The 16,853-nt window shown below is 37.0% G+C and overlaps 2 protein-coding genes and 1 pseudogene across 3 annotated transcripts; 1 reads left to right on the top strand and 2 right to left on the bottom strand.

Moving 5' to 3' along the window:
- The first annotated feature begins 1,239 nt into the window (after positions 1 to 1,239).
- Positions 1,240 to 9,856, top strand: MESR4 (misexpression suppressor of ras 4). 2 transcript variants are annotated; one of them, XM_011634262.3, is made up of 2 exons: positions 1,240 to 1,377; positions 2,259 to 9,856. In XM_011634262.3, exon 2 carries the CDS (start codon positions 2,287 to 2,289, stop codon positions 8,041 to 8,043), a length of 5,757 nt encoding a protein of 1,918 aa, XP_011632564.2. In that variant the 5' UTR covers positions 1,240 to 1,377; positions 2,259 to 2,286; the 3' UTR covers positions 8,044 to 9,856. The 2 variants fall into 2 exon arrangements, with proteins under 2 accessions (XP_011632564.2, XP_088939925.1); XM_089083799.1 differs by lacking the exon at positions 1,240 to 1,377 and adding an exon at positions 1,565 to 1,991.
- LOC148934716 (cilia- and flagella-associated protein 251-like) lies at positions 9,738 to 12,166 on the bottom strand (annotated as a pseudogene).
- A 275-nt stretch (positions 12,167 to 12,441) lies between these two features.
- LOC105424181 (cilia- and flagella-associated protein 251) lies at positions 12,442 to 16,714 on the bottom strand. The gene is given in 18 exon segments (XM_089083851.1): positions 12,442 to 12,888; positions 12,963 to 13,086; positions 13,387 to 13,412; positions 13,415 to 13,453; positions 13,456 to 13,604; positions 13,719 to 13,798; positions 13,800 to 13,860; positions 14,084 to 14,289; positions 14,399 to 14,507; positions 14,645 to 14,759; positions 14,761 to 14,829; positions 14,976 to 15,095; positions 15,098 to 15,142; positions 15,144 to 15,165; positions 15,249 to 15,559; positions 15,938 to 16,053; positions 16,317 to 16,464; positions 16,583 to 16,714. Coding segments are annotated over 18 exon segments (1,938 nt in total). The 5' UTR covers positions 16,679 to 16,714; the 3' UTR covers positions 12,442 to 12,786.
- Positions 16,715 to 16,853: the final 139 nt, after the last annotated feature.

Raw genomic sequence — 16,853 nt, 5'->3', positions numbered from 1 at the left:
AATTATATAAAATTATATTTAATATTTTATATATATTATATTTAGGATGAAGTTACATAATCGATATCCTGGACTATTTATTTATATTAGTTAAAATCTTTGTACATAATAAATTTTTTTAGTTGTTAACTATAAATCTAATGTCCACATCAGATTAAAGATTGAGATTAGATTGGAATTTAATCAATTTGAATAAAATTCACTAAATTTGAGATTAGTTTTATCTGATTGATTAAACTATAAAACTATATCTTACTCACTCTGTTGTACACCACGTTTAATCTTTATTCAGAATTTTGCAAAATTTAATTATTCCTATTCCTAATATTTCCTGCATTATGCGCATTTTTTTCTTTTGGAAAGCATCCAATATTATTGGACAAATTAGACATCGTACGGAATCAAACCAATAGTTGTTATAGCTGAACGAGTATACGTTTAAAAACGAGTATACGTATTTAAAATAAAATAAATATATATTTGAAGCTTAGCTAAAAAAAAAAATTTAGTGCAGTTCACAATGATAAACAATGTAATATCAATTACACATTATTTTATAAAAAAAAAAAAAAAAAACTAATAAGCATCGTGCCTAGAACGTAGATGATTGGTCGATCTTTTTCCTTTCTGCGTACGCTTCGTACAGTTGTATGAAATTCATCTGGACATGATTAGAAGCACGTTTATTGGCACGTTCGTAGGGCAGGATTGTTTGCGCGCGAGAACGCGTCGAGAGATATCAAGAGAGTTTCGCTGACCGGAGAATTTACGCTCGGCGGTTTTGAGCGACGCCGACGTCACCGGCTCGCTCGCGTACGGTTTGTCATCGTGAGAGTGGGGATGGGGGGTATTATGAGTACTACGTTAGACGTACGCGTGTTCGTCCGCGAGAGATGCCGTCGTATCGCGGGACGGGAACGCGCACGACGGCCCTGAGCACCGGAGTGAGCGGCACTCGCATTCGTCCTCGCACTCGCAGCTGTTCTTCCGTCGTGGTCGCTCGTACGTGCTCGAGTTAAATCAGTGACAGCATCATCCATTGTCATCGTCAGCCTCGTTAGCAGCAGCGACGGCGATCGTTCCGTGATCATCGCGGATCAGCACAGCCCACGCTGGACCCGGGATAACCTCGTGCAGTTTCCCAGGGCGAGCCGCGACCACGGTCGCTATGACAAAGGGTGGCATCACTGGGGACGTGTTGGAAGCACGGACGGTGCAGCGCTCGTTGATATGACGCCATTTTACTAACCTTTTCGTCGCGTACCGCAGCCAGTCACTCGAAGTCGCCGAAAAGCCTCGCGCTACGTGCTGCACGCCACGCAGCCGATCGCACCGTCGCACGGACGACCCTCGACGCTTGATTCGCGTTCTGCGAAAGTAAGTACGATGCGAAGTTGCCCGGAGGTGACCGCAGCCACGATCACGAGAGCTCGCGCTTTTTCTCCCCGAGTCATCCTCGCGCGCGGCAGGCACGCTTCCGTCGCCTTTGTCCCCGCGTCGTTCGGCTTCCGCTGAAAAGCATTGCGAATACGTGGCTCACCACGAGGGAAGGAGAGAGAGAGAGAGAGAGGGAGGGAGAGAAAAGAAAGAGAGAAAAGTGTTGATCGCCACGCGATTCGCCGACCTCGCCGAAGTTCCGGGATCGGCAGGTCTACCTCGGCTTGCCGCCACGCTAAAATCCGTGGCGGATTCCGTGCAATCACGAGGCCGACATTGCGGCGAGATCTTTATGTTTCTCCGGTTGTGACATGTGACTGTGAATCCGAATCCGAGTTTTCTTTTTTTTCTCTCTTTACAGTAGCAAAAGTGTGAAATTCACTGAGAATAGAATAGTGTCCGTCATCTATGCAGTGAACATGCATCTACATTGCACATTGCGACGTAACTGAATCGCAATACAGTCCTATTTTTAATGTTTGACCCAGACATCATTCAGAAAGATTCTATCAATGCATGTCTGTTGTCATTAAAACGTCGTCTATATTCAAGAGGTCTTTATTCGCAAATAATTTCAAGTTTATGTCTTTAATTAATTTCAACTTTATATCATCTGTGGATTAATGAATTTTTTTAATAGTAAATAGACATACTCCTGTTGTACATTTAACATTAATCAATTGTTACAATCATTTTAAGTATATTAATCAAATTATTTATATTTTTATATATATCTATCTTATGTTTAGATATGTATGTTTAGATATGTATTTTAGATATGTATGATATATAAAACTGCAATATACAATTGTATGTTTCAGGTAAACCACTGTAACAGTTTGCACTATTATGGAAGATGAGGATGGAGAAAGTAAAGTTATAGATATGTGGAATAGATATGTGGAGGAGCATCGACTCAATGATTCCACTCTAAGCAATGCATTAAAACATTCCATTGACAATTTATACACTGATGTAATCGAGGATAAGAAACAGTTGATATGCTACAATTCGATCGTAGCAAAAGATTCACCAGGTAAAAATATTACTGCAGGACCAAAATTCATATTTAAGGGTTTCAAGAAACGCATCTTGGCCGAGGCTCGGGAAGTCCCCATCACTGCGCCAAAGAACGTTCAGGAACTGCGACGACCGACGCACCCCAATGTCAGGATCGTCAAGAATAAAGAAGTGGAGAGGAAGCGAAAGCGTAAGATAACGGAATACGCTCAGTACCTGGGTCTCCAACCATCTACGAAATACAAGTGCTCCAAGTGTCACATGTGGTTTAGCTCCGGACCTAATTCGAAACAGAACTCGTGTGCTTGTAATCCTAGCATGACGCCAATGCCCAGTACCTCCGATTCGAGTGCCTCGGTGCCACATGCCAGTATCTTCAAGATCTCAAGGAAAGTTTACTTGTGCTCGGCGTGTGACACGTACTTCGAAAATTGGAACTTGTTTTTACACATGAGGGATATACACAAGCGTCACATATGTCTCTTTTGCCTGGGCATGTTCGGCCAGGCGGAAAGGCTGTCTCACCATCTCATGAAGAAGCACAATGTCCCAGAGATAGCGTTTTCTTCGACGGAGGATTTCTATAATATTTTCAAGGGCTCGTGCTATCTGATATGTTGCAGTTGCGAAAAATTGTTCTCGGAAACTGATGACTTCTCCAATCACTTTTGCTCTCCGGTATTAGAACAGGATGCAACCGTCACTGATGCATCGACGTGCACTATTTGCAGACAAACTGGCACGCATGCGAGTACCTGTACTGTTACGCTACCATCGGATACAAATAAAGAATTATGTGGTACAACAATGCCGTTGACGATCGCCAATGCTACATGTACGGACAATGCATCACCAGCAGCCATTCCTCCATCAGAGATACCTACTAATCTCGGAGGTAAAGGATTACCGAGAAAATCGATAAAATACAACAGGAGGAAACGTGGTGAAAAAGATACTGTGCAAAATTTTCGCCAACAAAAATCAGTACTGGCGAGAAAGCTCGGCGCGAATACCCAATGTAACGAGAATCAACTTGACTGCGATCTTGATGTCCAAAGAGAAGTTGCAAATAGCTTACCTAGGGATACAGTTACCGAGACGATAATGGAAGTGTCTAGGTACACGGGTGGCAATATATTCGACGAGAATGATGAGAACGATGAACAAGCGATGAATAAAGACATAGGTAATAATCGCGAGAAAGGATCAGGAGCAAAGTCATCAGTTCAAAATTGCCAACTTGATTTTAGTGAACCTTACGATAGTGTAACGGAAACCATCATGGAAGTATCACGTTATATAGGAGAAGAAGATAAAAGGGAGACAGAAGAAACAATGAGCACTCCGAACTCATGTACGTCAAAAGATGCGTTAACACATGCGGTTGAAAAGACGAATACCGAAGACGAAGGAACATGCGACAAGAGCAACATTGATCCGTCATGCTTGGCTAGTCCGAGAGCATCTAGCCCAGTACAGTTGGACACTGAAGAGACTATAACTACGGAGACAAATGTGAATCTTACGTGCGAAACCGAAACCAAAAGTAGATCTCGTTCGTACGATAGTCCGCAGGATGCGCGAAGTTGCAGTCCCCTCAACCGATCATTATTTAGTCCACAGCATGAATTGCACATGTCGGATCCACAATCCAAAGAGAAAGAACCTTTCGAAGACATCGACAAGAAGATCGAAAAGCCCGTCACGACGAATCCTATTGAATCTCAGCCCTCGGTCTCGTTTAATGCTGTCGCTTCTTCCGATAGAAGTTTGGTCATCAAGATCTGCAACAGGAACTCGCAATTTAGCGTCGCAACGACCACTGTTACAAATAGGGAATCTGAGGAAAACAACAACGCCGAAGGATCGACGTCGAAGGTGAGAATGCCGAACGGTTCAGAAATGGAGAAAGATATCATTGGCTATGATCAAGCGAACGAGCTAGACGATAGTGATTCCGACAGCGATAAACTGGCGGTAATAGATAGTAATCCGGAAGAAGATGAAGAAGTGGAAGATGCCGAGGAGGGTGAAGAAGCCGACGAGACCGAAAATAAATGTGATGACGCGGGAGATAACAACCAAAGGAACCAGAAGGAAAACGATGAAATCGGAACTGCGACATATACCGACGGATTATTCTCTGTCACAGAAACGATGCCGATCGGTAACAACGAAAAATGCGAAGGTAACGCAATCGGAGATGTTCCGAATGAACAAGCGAGAAGTCATACGATTGATGATGGTGGTATCGTGTTGGCCGGCGAGGATATTCCGTGTATTGACTTGAATGTTGAAGGTACTCTAGATAGTATGGAGCTAGAGGAGCTGCTGAAACGTTGTATAGAAGTGACCAGTCCCATCTGCGTGTACTGCAATCACGCGCGATATATCGCCGTCAATGGCAGGCAGCTCGCCCTGCACATGTTGGCGGAGCACAAGTTTCAGCCTCAGCATCCCGCGATAATTATACACGCGGAACAGTTTATCGCGCGGGTGAAAAGATCTCTCGATGAACTCGAATCCCGTTATTTTAATCTAGACACATATAACAGTACAGACGGCACGTATAATGTGCCGAATGTGCTGATATACGAGTGCTTTCATTGCAGATTTCATTCAACGGTGCACAAAGAGCTGTACTTGCACAATCGAAAGATGCATCAGAAGACCATATTGATTTGCATAATGTGCAAATCAACATTCTACAGTTACAGTGAATTGGTGTGCCATCTATGTCCCGGTGTTTACTCGTCGAACGCGACTTTGCGATATCGATGCTGCCTCTGCTCGGTGGCGAATCTTCCATCGGCATTCCGACTGATGGTTCACGTGCGCAAACGTCATCATGCCTGCGACGTTTGCCTGGAATCTACAGGCAATCAGCAACGTCTCTCGAACCATGTCTGGAAACATAAATTACATCATTTGTGTTACAGATGCGGCATTGCATATCGTAATAAACCAGATATCACGAAACATTTGTTCTGGAAGCATGGCACGGAAAGCGTTCTATGCAGAAAATGTTTGCAAAAGAAGTGGCCACACATATATCACTTCTGCATACCACCTACGGCATTCGTTTGTGAAGAATGCGGTTCGAGCTTTGGCCGTGCGGTAGCGCTCAAGGTGCACAAGAGGTTGCATTCTGGCGATTTACCATACGACTGTAACGAGTGTGAGCAACGCTTCATATCACGGAAGCTTCTCGCGAAGCATCAAACAACTCATAGGGAACCTGAAGCGGAGGAAGTTTACGTGAACGTGACGGATGTGGTTAATATTCCATTAATAGACAAAGACGAAAAATCAGACAAGGACATATCCATGGTAACGACTAATGGAGGAGATCCGATAACGACAGTCGAGACCACATCAAAAAATGTCAAAGAGGCTGTGAAAAAAGTGGTTGATGTTTATGATTTGCCGCCGCTCAATCTGTCGTCTGAAAGTGATACCGATAGCGAGGAGGAGAAGCCGATTTCTATAGAAAAACCACCGGAAAAGGAAAATGTGGATGAGGATGCGACGAAGAAGGACGAAGAAGGACCCACCGAAAAACCTGTTGTTACTGCTGATGATGATGATGTCGCCGCGTTGAATAACGATATAGTCGAAGTAGAGCGAAACGAGGAAGAGAAAAAGCAGGAAGCACGTATTATGGATGGCATTTGGGACAACTTTAAAACATACGCCGCCAGTTTGGATGTGGAAGAATCCGCCAAGAATGTCGCGTTGAAAGAGAGCGTACCTGAAACCGATGCTGCGTACTTGAGAAGTATTGTCTTTTCCGATCACGATTATTGTGTAGTATATTCCTCTGAGAAAGAAAAGGATGAGGATCAACCGATTTCCAAGGAGGATGACGTGAAAACACAAGAGGTCAAAGCTGGAAGAAGTCCATCACCCGGCACTCCAAATCGCAACGCTGGAGGTGACAGCGATGTGAATAAACGGAAAGCAAAGACTCCCAAGAAGAAGAAGCGAAGTGGCAGCACGTCGTCCACAAGTGATTCCTCGAGCGATACCGACTCGAGCAGTTGCTCGTGCGGCACCAACTGCAGCTGCAGCAGCTCATCTTCTGGCAGCTCCTCTAGTTCTAGCAGCAGCTCCGATTCCGACAGTTCCGCGTCCGAGAGTTCACCCAAAAAGCAATCCGGTGGTCGTAAGGATCGGAACAAGAAGGAAAGAGAAGCCACACGAGAGAACAAATCGGAATCCGTCGAACCGGAAAGCAAGCCTGAGATCACGATAGAAAATGGTCCTGTGGTTCCTGAGGTAGTAACAAGCGAGCCTTCACCGGCGAAGCCACTCTTGCGGGAATCTGATTTGGAGACCGACGAGACTGAGACGGATGAAGATTTTTATGATGAACATCCGCAACAGTTCGCTAACAAATTAATGGAGGAGAAACGCAATCAATTGGCTATTATAACGCCGGTATCCACGCCAACCTCAACGCCGACTTCGACGTTGATACCAGCGATGGAACAACCAACGATGCCGCTGAACAACGGCATTCTGATTGCAGAACCGACATTATCGGAATCGATTGCAATGATCATCGAGAATCAGCAACCACAGCGGCAGCAACAGCAACAGCAGAAAAGAAAAACAAAGACGAAAAAACGACGAAAAGGCGAAAGGAACGGTAAACGTAACTCGGCTACAACGGCCACCGTGGAATCGATCAAATTGAACATTCCCAAAGCGTTTTACCAGAAAAATTCGGGATTCGCCGCGTCATCGCAGGCTATGCATCCTGATAGCAGATCCTCCACACCAAATCTATTGTCGGTTGCAACATGCAACGACTTTCACAGTGCCGCGAGCATCGCAGTGGACATGCAGCAATCGCAACAAATGTCATCAGCTGCCGCTGTCGTCGGCATGCCGAATCAAAGTATTGGTGGCAATGGCGGCACGGAGACGGAGAATAAAAGAGTTTCGAAGAGAAAACGCATGCCAAAGCGCTTTTACGGCGACTCGAGTGACGATGAGCCACAGGAGAAACAGTCATTTGGTCGATGGCGAAAAATTGAGAAAAATACCACCACCGCGACTACTACCACTACTATTCCAGGTTTTGTGCCACCGCCACCGACGTCGATGATGACATCGCCGAATCCAAAACCGATAACATCGAGACTGTCCTTCGGCGGAAAGAGTATACAGACCTATAGTAACAGATCTGCTCAGGTGGAACAGATGGCAAATCAGCAGCAACCAGCTGTACCCGAGGTGTTGCCACCGCCAGCGTCCGCCACAGAATCCGAGGGTCCCGCGGAGAGCAGCAGCGACAGCAGCGAATCCGAAGCGGAGAATACTACGAGCCAACTTAGGATTGAGCCGCCGACTCCGATTGTTGGCGCATCGACCACGGAACGACCCGGCAAGATCTACTGTTACTGTCGATGTCCATATGACGAGGTATCGGAGATGATAGCCTGCGACGGTGAAGACTGCCGCATCGAGTGGTTCCACTTTGAATGCGTTGGCATAATGGTGCCGCCTAAGGGCAAGTGGTATTGCCCGGACTGCCGGAAGAAGCACGGGATCGTGCAGAACGACGAATACTGCGATTGATAGTTGCCGCGCGGGAGGACAACGGCAACGGCATGTTGTTACCAAACTCGACCGATCGGATCGTTGCTTTTTAGGTGTAATGCTAGAATTTTCCTCCTTTCTTTTTCATCGATCGTACGAAAAGAAAAAAAAAAAAGAAGTTGCTACACTGTTCCACGTTGATATTTTTCTTAAGCCGATATACAGAGTGTTTGTACATAACTATGTAAATACGTCCTAGAATTATAAGAATGAAATGAGGTTTTTTGTGTACATTTCTTTGTACTTCTTTTAACGACGGCATCATGTATAAATACATAGCATTGGTAGGTAGATGAATAAGTAGATAGGTAGATAATATCGCCTACAAGGTATTATTATCAAAATTTAACCGCATCTGATATAAATATCTGAATTAATTTATAACACAGTATTAAATTCATGATAGATGTTTCATAAATATAAATATATATATATATATATATATATATTTACAGTAACAATATATTGTACTTTTTTCAGCTATTATTTGCATGGATGACTGAATGTGAATAATAATGGAAATAGGTTTAAATAAAAATACAATATTCTGTAGTAGATGATAATATTGTCGTATATGTATATTTATGAAACACCTAAATAATAATCCAATTAATACTGTATTATAAACTAACCGTCCAAGGAAATCCTGTAAATTTCCGTAAATCGATGTTTAATAATACCTCATTGGTGATAGTATAGATAACGATGCGAGATACGCGAGCCTAGCGTGGCCGGGTTGCGTTTCATGAAATCTTAGGATCTTCGCATAATATATCTGATTGCGATCCTAGCCATTCTTGTTACGATCGGCGCACGAACTTTCGAATTACCTCTTTATCGGTCCGGTGAGACCACGCTACTAAATGTTTAACCATCGAATTGAATTTTCTTAGAGCCGCAGATATTGTTTTTTTTCTCTTTTCGTTCTTTTTATTGACACTGGACCATCTAACGTTTTAAAATATTCATTAAGCGTCATTAATCGGTCTGTAACGACGGCGGTGTACAAATATCGTCATGTAGCGCTTCCTCAAAGCGATGTTCTCCTCAAGAAGGTGAATCTTTCCTTGCTTCTAGTCTATATAGATATTGTCTTGGAATCAAACTTTATTCTTTCAGCAGCCAAAATATCTCTCGCCGATAGTTCTATGCCATGCAGAAAAAAAACTGATCAGTGGTAATATCTGTGGTTATATTAATTTTATTGTAACGCATCGGGTTTACAAATACAAATTGACGGACGGGTAGACAAACGTCAACGTTTCTTGACCATAAACTCGATTAATCATTAATAAAATAACGACGCACGGCGATCGCAAATATTGTAATGTTAGAAATGATTATGAAATGTTGGAAATTTCGCTGAACAGTATTAACAGTAACAAGTACGAGGAAATGAATCCACATTGTTCTTTTATTTCCTCAAGTTTCAGCCATATAGTTTAAATATTTTTACGCGAATCGAAGAGACATATAAATGTCCTCGACGGTCCTATCTAGCGCCTCCTTTAATTTTAATTTAAATTTTAAAAGAGAGTCACGCGATTTCTGTTTTTGACTTACCTAATCGCTTGCGTTTAACGAACCTCGTCACGGAATGTAGCTGTAAAAAAAAAATTCTTAGACTATCAATACTGCAAGTAATTGCAAGTGACATCGTCGTGCTGATTTCCTCAATTGTCAGCCATAGTTTCCTCCAACAATTCGATATCCATGATATCCATGGTGAAATCTTTGTAAGATATTCTCTCTGTATCATAACGTAATAATACATTACTCTCGGGAAGCCTAATCGAGCCTATTTTATTTATCGTCCACTTGCGTGTTATTTTTAAATATATTGCACACGAAAGAGATAGTTACTGGTGGGAAAAAATGAAAATTAACACACGGATCTCTGCATCAGATCTGGTTAAGTTTCTGTTATTTCTTCCTCGGGAAACATGAGTGTTCTGAGATGTGTATGTGTATCTCTTGTAAAGTTAATGGTTCATCTGCGACAAATAACAATATAAATGACTAAATAGAAGAAAAAACACTATTAAATATCATAAATAACTATATACATAAATGTGTGTGTGTGTGTGTGTGTGTGTGTGTGTGTGTGTGTGTGTGTGTGTGTATGTGTGTATTATAAATAACATTTATTTTGTTAGTAATACAAATTCAATTCCGATTTTATCAATTCTACGTTGTTTATTTAAGCTTTGATGGAGACTCAACTTTCCAGTCAAATATCTGTTCAAATATTTCGTCACATTAATTAAAATTGCAATCCAACATATCAAACAATTTTATGTCTTATGTAAAATTCACATAAAGGACAAATATTATATTAAATAGAAGACAAAATTTGACAGACGATTGTTGATTTATATCAGAATATAGTTAGTAATGATTTAAGATCATATTTTCTGTAAAATCAATAAATTTATAATACGTAAATCAATTAACGGATTTACCGAGAGGTTTATCATTTTCCATCAAGGTTTTTGATATTACTCGGCCAGATAAAATATCCACCAACTGCTCTCGCGTTAAAATAGGATTTTCCATGCTGATAGAATCCTCTTCGACAAATGTACGAAAAGCTTCCTTTATGTGACGCATGCAAAGTCCAAAGGTAAGGTCGATTATTTATATAGAGCCGTACAAATTCCTCAAAAGTAATTCCTTCGATAAGTTTACCGATTTCAATATAATGTTTGTAGCATACTCCCATCATAATATTTTCTATCTTAAGAATAAATTTATCTTAGCAAATCATATCGCGATTCGATACACTCAATATTTTAAAAAGAGAAAATGAATTACATTTAATTACTTTGCTTTTAATTACTTTTTTGGTAATCAACAGCAAGCTTACCGTTTACATCTAAAATGAATTTTATTTTTAAAGATGTTTAATTTATGACAAAAGAAAAAAATATCCAATGCAAAAAATTAAAAAAAAATAGATGAATAATGTCTTGTCTTGAAAACGAAGAAAAATATCTTCAAGGTTGTCAAAGGACATTTAAAATTAAAATCGTGGTTTTAGAAATATTGCACATGGAACTGCTAACTGCGTAACTGCTAACTTCTTTAAAGATAAAAAGAATTGGACTCACAATATTAACAAAAAATAAAATAAAGGAATAGACAGTTTGGATTAGGCATAATAAAAAGAACTCATAATAATAAAACAAAATGAATCAAAACATCCAATCATTTTCATGTCATTTAATTTTATTTTTTTTTATTTTATTATGTGTTTTTATTCTTCCTGATTTAAACAATCGTTTCTTTGTCTTTACATACTTCTTTGTTAGTGGGATAATATCCGAGAGCACGCATGAGATTTGGAATTTGTTTGACAACCAGAGCATCGGATGTGTAGTGATCGTATTCTCATCTTGATTTAGTATCTGTGCATAATAAAACAGATCTTTCATCTCGTTTGCTAGCCCTTTTTCTTCACCTTCGATGAGGCGATAAAACGACGAGAGCCCTTCTCCGCCTAACTGCGCCATTATGTCAATCTGGATCTGGAAAAATTATCTCTTTATGGTATTAAGACTCATGACGCGTCATTGCAGCCGTATTGAATGATGATGTCAGAAGAGAGAAATTTAGCTTTATGATACAGATCGAAATGAATCTTTCGCTTAAATGAATCTTTCGCTTAAATGAATCTTTCGCTTAAATGAATCTTTCGCTTAAATGAATCTTTCGCTTAAATGAATCTTTCGCTTATATGTTGTTCATGTATAATAGAACGTGCTTGGGCGATATACCGGCATTGATTTTTTTTTTTTTTTAGTTTATAAAGTGACAAATAGTTGTCAATTTTAGTCAATCGCTCATAAAATTAAAATAAAATAATCTTTAATAAAGAATAATGAAAATAGAATTACATTGTTCAAATACATTTTGTAAGAGAAAGAAAAATTCATTATTTCAGCAATGTGTACTATACATATATCTCAATTATTTAACATAAATATATATATAAAATGTCTAACTTTTTGCGGATGACCCACATCATGCCCACAATTTTGTATGGATTATCATCAAAAAGCAGTAATTGAAGACCGATTTCTTTGTCAGTCGCAAACACCATGTAACCGCTATTATTGTCAACAAGTTTGTTTGTTAAGACTTATCAATTGTAGTAACTTTTTAAATATGATTATGATAATTAATTAATTATATGAAGCAAAGAAATTTCTCTGACATAAATACACTAAGAAAGAATATTTGAATTATATGCAAATTTTGGAAATATATTTTGTTTTTTAATTATTTGACACTATTGTAAAATACTTAACAATTATCTTTGAAAAAATATTATAGTCTGATTGCCTTTGATCAATATGTTGATTAATTGATTAATATTTATTAATTTTTTTATTATTTATTATGGATTTTAAAGTTTAATCATGGATTATACAGGATTTTCTATTTTTAATCTTTTCATTATAATTTATAATTTTCAGCGCAGTTATATAAATTTTTATAAATATATAATTGGATCGGAAAAATATTCTTGCTTCTGATTATATACAGAATATCTGAAGAAAACGAATAAATTAACTTTATTTATCTTCTTCAGACATTCTGTATATAATCAGCTTAAAGAAGCCTATGGTTATCAGTTTGATAATCAAAATTATTTAATATTTCTGATATCCAAAGCAATTTCCATATCCCTTTAAAATACAGATAAAGTCATTATTAAAGTCATTGCGTTACTTGAAAATGTTGTACTGGTTCTTCGAAAGTTGGCCCTAAATAAGTACCGCAAATTATTTTGGTAATATTATTAATGATCTTGTACTTGTACTGAAATAATAGATTAAGGCATTAATTAAGGCAGGTTTTGCTCATGCAATCTGAATGAATTGTGAGATTATTACTTCAGAATTTGAGATCATGAAGAATCTTTCCTTGCCGGGGTACCATGCTAGACAAAGAAAAATAACGCTCTGTTCGATTTGATCAATGCGCAAGATTTGAAGTCCTGGTATCGGATACGGTCCGCTATAATAAAATCATAAAACATATTCTACAAATTATAATTATTATTAGTCTAGTGCTTTGAAAATTAATTAACGCAACAAACTTTTTAGTATTCCCCTTGTAGTATTTCATATAATATTTAGAATTATCTTATTTTAATTTTACTTAGAAGAAAAATATTGATACCAATACTTATGCTTGAATTATTATTATTATATAATAATATAATTATTATTTCATTCAAATCTATTAAATGAAATATTTGATGCAAGTTTTACAAATGCGTAATAATTACATAAGACGTATAATTCACGATACAACCTGTGCACGAGATCATATTCGATGATCATTCTCGATCCTTTCCCAAAGAAAAGAATACATCCGCGATACATCAGAATTGGATGCAACAGGACCGAAAAGTATATCCCTGATAGGTAAATAATGTGAGTGATATTTGTCGATTAAATTCCATACGTTGCGCTTCTTCGAAGCGATGATATCGTTTCTTTTAAATACCACCACAGTCAACGCGTTATCCTACAAGTTCATCTTGATTTTAAAAATAGATTAATTAATTAATTTATTAAATTAACAATTAAGTAAATTAATTTAATTTGCTCAAAATGAGAGGCAATGGAGTTTTTCACCGTTTTCATAAGCCATATATCGGGCGCACCGCGCGAAAACGATTTTATTAATGGCCGTCGATGAATGCTTATACGGCACTTCGTCTGAGGGTGATATGATACAAAATCCAGACCGCCCCATTCTCTAGATCACACGCCAGCACATCGCCTAAAAGAAGACACTTTTCTCATGAAGATTCTTTTTTCTTTTTCTACAATAAGAAAGAGGCATCGAAGACCCTTACAGAAATTTAACTTAATACTGGCTAATATAACATTGGAAATTATTTATTTTAAGTATTAAAATCATTGTTAGTTAATGCTTTTAAAATAAATAATTAATCACTATCTTTTAGTATTAAATTTCTATAAAAAAATTTATTTATATATACATCTAGGCGAGAATTTTAAAGCTGTGACGGCCTTCAAAGAGCTTTGTGGACAAGTGACATAAATGATGTTCTTATCGGTCATCTGTTTCTTGAGAATCAGCTGGAGGTTTGGAAGGGACGATACACTTCTGGATATCATCAAAATGCATTTCTCATGATTGTATAAATGCAGGACATCCTGCGCATCGCCCACAACTAGATAATTGCTATCCATTGCAAAAAAACTATTGCTATCATCGATATTATTATTATTAATTAATATATCATATTGACTTCAACAGAATTTTGCTATATGCCTACTTTGAATTTTTCTACCCTTCTAGATGAGTGTCCATGCTGGTTACAGCTGAAACTGAATGAGGAAATACAAGATGACATTTCTGTTGCCGAATTTCTATTAACGCAATTACTCCTGTAGAAGAACCTGAAGCAAAAAGTTGAAGATAAAAGAAAAGATGCAGATGAAGATCTAGTAATAAAATATTTGTTATGTAAAATATATTAATACTTTAATGTTATATTAACGTATATATGATTTTGGAGATTGTTGTAAATTCTTATACGCAAGAAAATTTCGGACATTAAATGGAGAAGCTCGTAAAGTAGCGTCCGTTGGCAAACGGTTCGATGTTATTTCATTAATTTCGTTAATTACTGTGGATTTATGGATTTGTTATGTCCTCGTAGTTTTGTGAAATATATTCTGCATTTATAGTAAGACGAGACTATCTCTATATTGCTATCGTCTGATTCGTGAAAATGTTTCAATGTATCACGATATTTTATTTTTTCTTTTTATACCTTGATATGCATAACAAATGCTTTTGTTTCCCCTTTCCATATGTAATGTCAAAAGCATACCATAAAAAGAGACTTTGAAACGGAAGGACACCGAGCAAATCCTTTCAAAATAAGACTTACTTTCTGACACATCGGCAAATACCAGAGGCAATAAATTAGATCGAAGATCAAAGCTTATCCATTGAATGGATTCAAGATCGCTCTGACACCGACATACAAAAGTCTCAGTTGATAATCGTAGAAAGTAATGCGACCATGTCGAATTTCCCGTAACGAGCATACTGTAAAATTAACATTTAAATCATTTTGTGATACAATTATCGCTAGATTTACTAGAGGGATCTTAGTTTTTGTATTTATATACCCTATATTATATACCCTTTTCTGTAAATTAAGTGTCTTTATATGTGTGTATTTTTTCTTTTCATAATTAATATCATCAACTGCATTCTTCTTCTTAAAAGAAATATTGTCCCATATCAAGATGCAGCCCGAAATTACAATGTCAAGTAGATATTAATTAATAAATAATTATGCTGATTATTATAATAAACAAACCATTTGTACTCGCTGTAAATACTTGACATTTAAAACATAGCATGATGTATTAAAAATATCAACACGTTGAAATTTCATCATAATTTTTGGACAATTATAGCTCAAAGCATGACCATCCTTATTTATAAAATATGAAACAAATATAATATGTAATTAAAAAAATGTTATTATAATTAAAATCATATAATGTCTTTAGAATTAAATCAGATGGAATAATTCTACAGCCATTCTTTCTCATTTTGATAAAGTACCTTTAATAATGTTAAATATAAAATCTAATTTTTAAGAGGAAGAGATATTTTTATTTTATAGTTTAATAAAAAAAATTTGAAATTTTATATACAATTAAAAAAAATAATTTTACACAAAATTAATAATACATCTATCATATTTCATTTACATCTATCTATATTTCATTTTTATTGATTTATATCACTATTTTGTTTAATAATTTGAATAAAGTAAGAATAAGAACAATGACTATAGTTTACTAACCCAAATTATAAATAAGACATGATAATCGGTCGTCAATACAAATTGTTCTGGGTGTTTATCGTTGAAAGTTATTTCCTTGACACATTTAGATGTAGTATGAATTAATGAGATTGATGCTGAACAAATAAATCAAGGTTCAATTATATAATAATCACAGGTATAGAAAAACTTTCTTATAAAAAAAAATAAATAATTGTCATATATATATATATATATTATATATATATATATATATATATATATATATATATATATATAAATTAAAATATAAATATAACGTTTAATAATAATATAAAGATATAATTGATATTTAATATTCTATTCTCTCTTTCTCTCTCTCTTTCTCTCTCTTAAGACAAAAAATGATTAACATATATACAAATCAAATCCGGTTTGTCTCTTCCATAAATCCACAGTCAGAAATATACTTTCTGACATTTCCCATTGCCAATAGTGACGATTTGTTTAGCATCAGAACTAATATCAGCAGCTGTGACATCTTCGCATGCGGATTGAATACGGGAATCCTTAGAATATTAAGTAAAAATTTCGATTACTATTGTATAACCAATATATTTTTAATATTTTATTAATTTCTTAACATTATAAGTGTCAAAATAATTTTGTAAAACAATTTTTGAAAACGTTTACCCTCTTTTCTATGTCCCAAACTACTATTACATTATCTTTTTCGAAATCCGCGATTAGTAACCACTTGCCATTTCGTGAAATAGATATCATTTTAACAGCATTTCGTTAAATGGGATAAAGTCTTTCCTGAATATTGTTCGATAATTAATATGGTTTTTGCAGTAAAAGTAAACATATACCGACGTGACTCAAAAGTGGTAACATTTTTCTCGAATTATAATCGTAAATCATAGCAACGTGTAAACATGCGTACGTCAATAATGCA

The sequence above is a fragment of the Pogonomyrmex barbatus genome, unplaced genomic scaffold (genome assembly GCF_055798465.1).
Source record: "Pogonomyrmex barbatus isolate J1 unplaced genomic scaffold, ASM5579846v1 scaffold8, whole genome shotgun sequence".
Taxonomy (NCBI): domain Eukaryota; kingdom Metazoa; phylum Arthropoda; class Insecta; order Hymenoptera; family Formicidae; genus Pogonomyrmex; species Pogonomyrmex barbatus.
The sequence above is the reverse complement of the archived record's forward strand: the minus strand, read 5'-3'. Positions and strand labels throughout refer to the sequence as shown.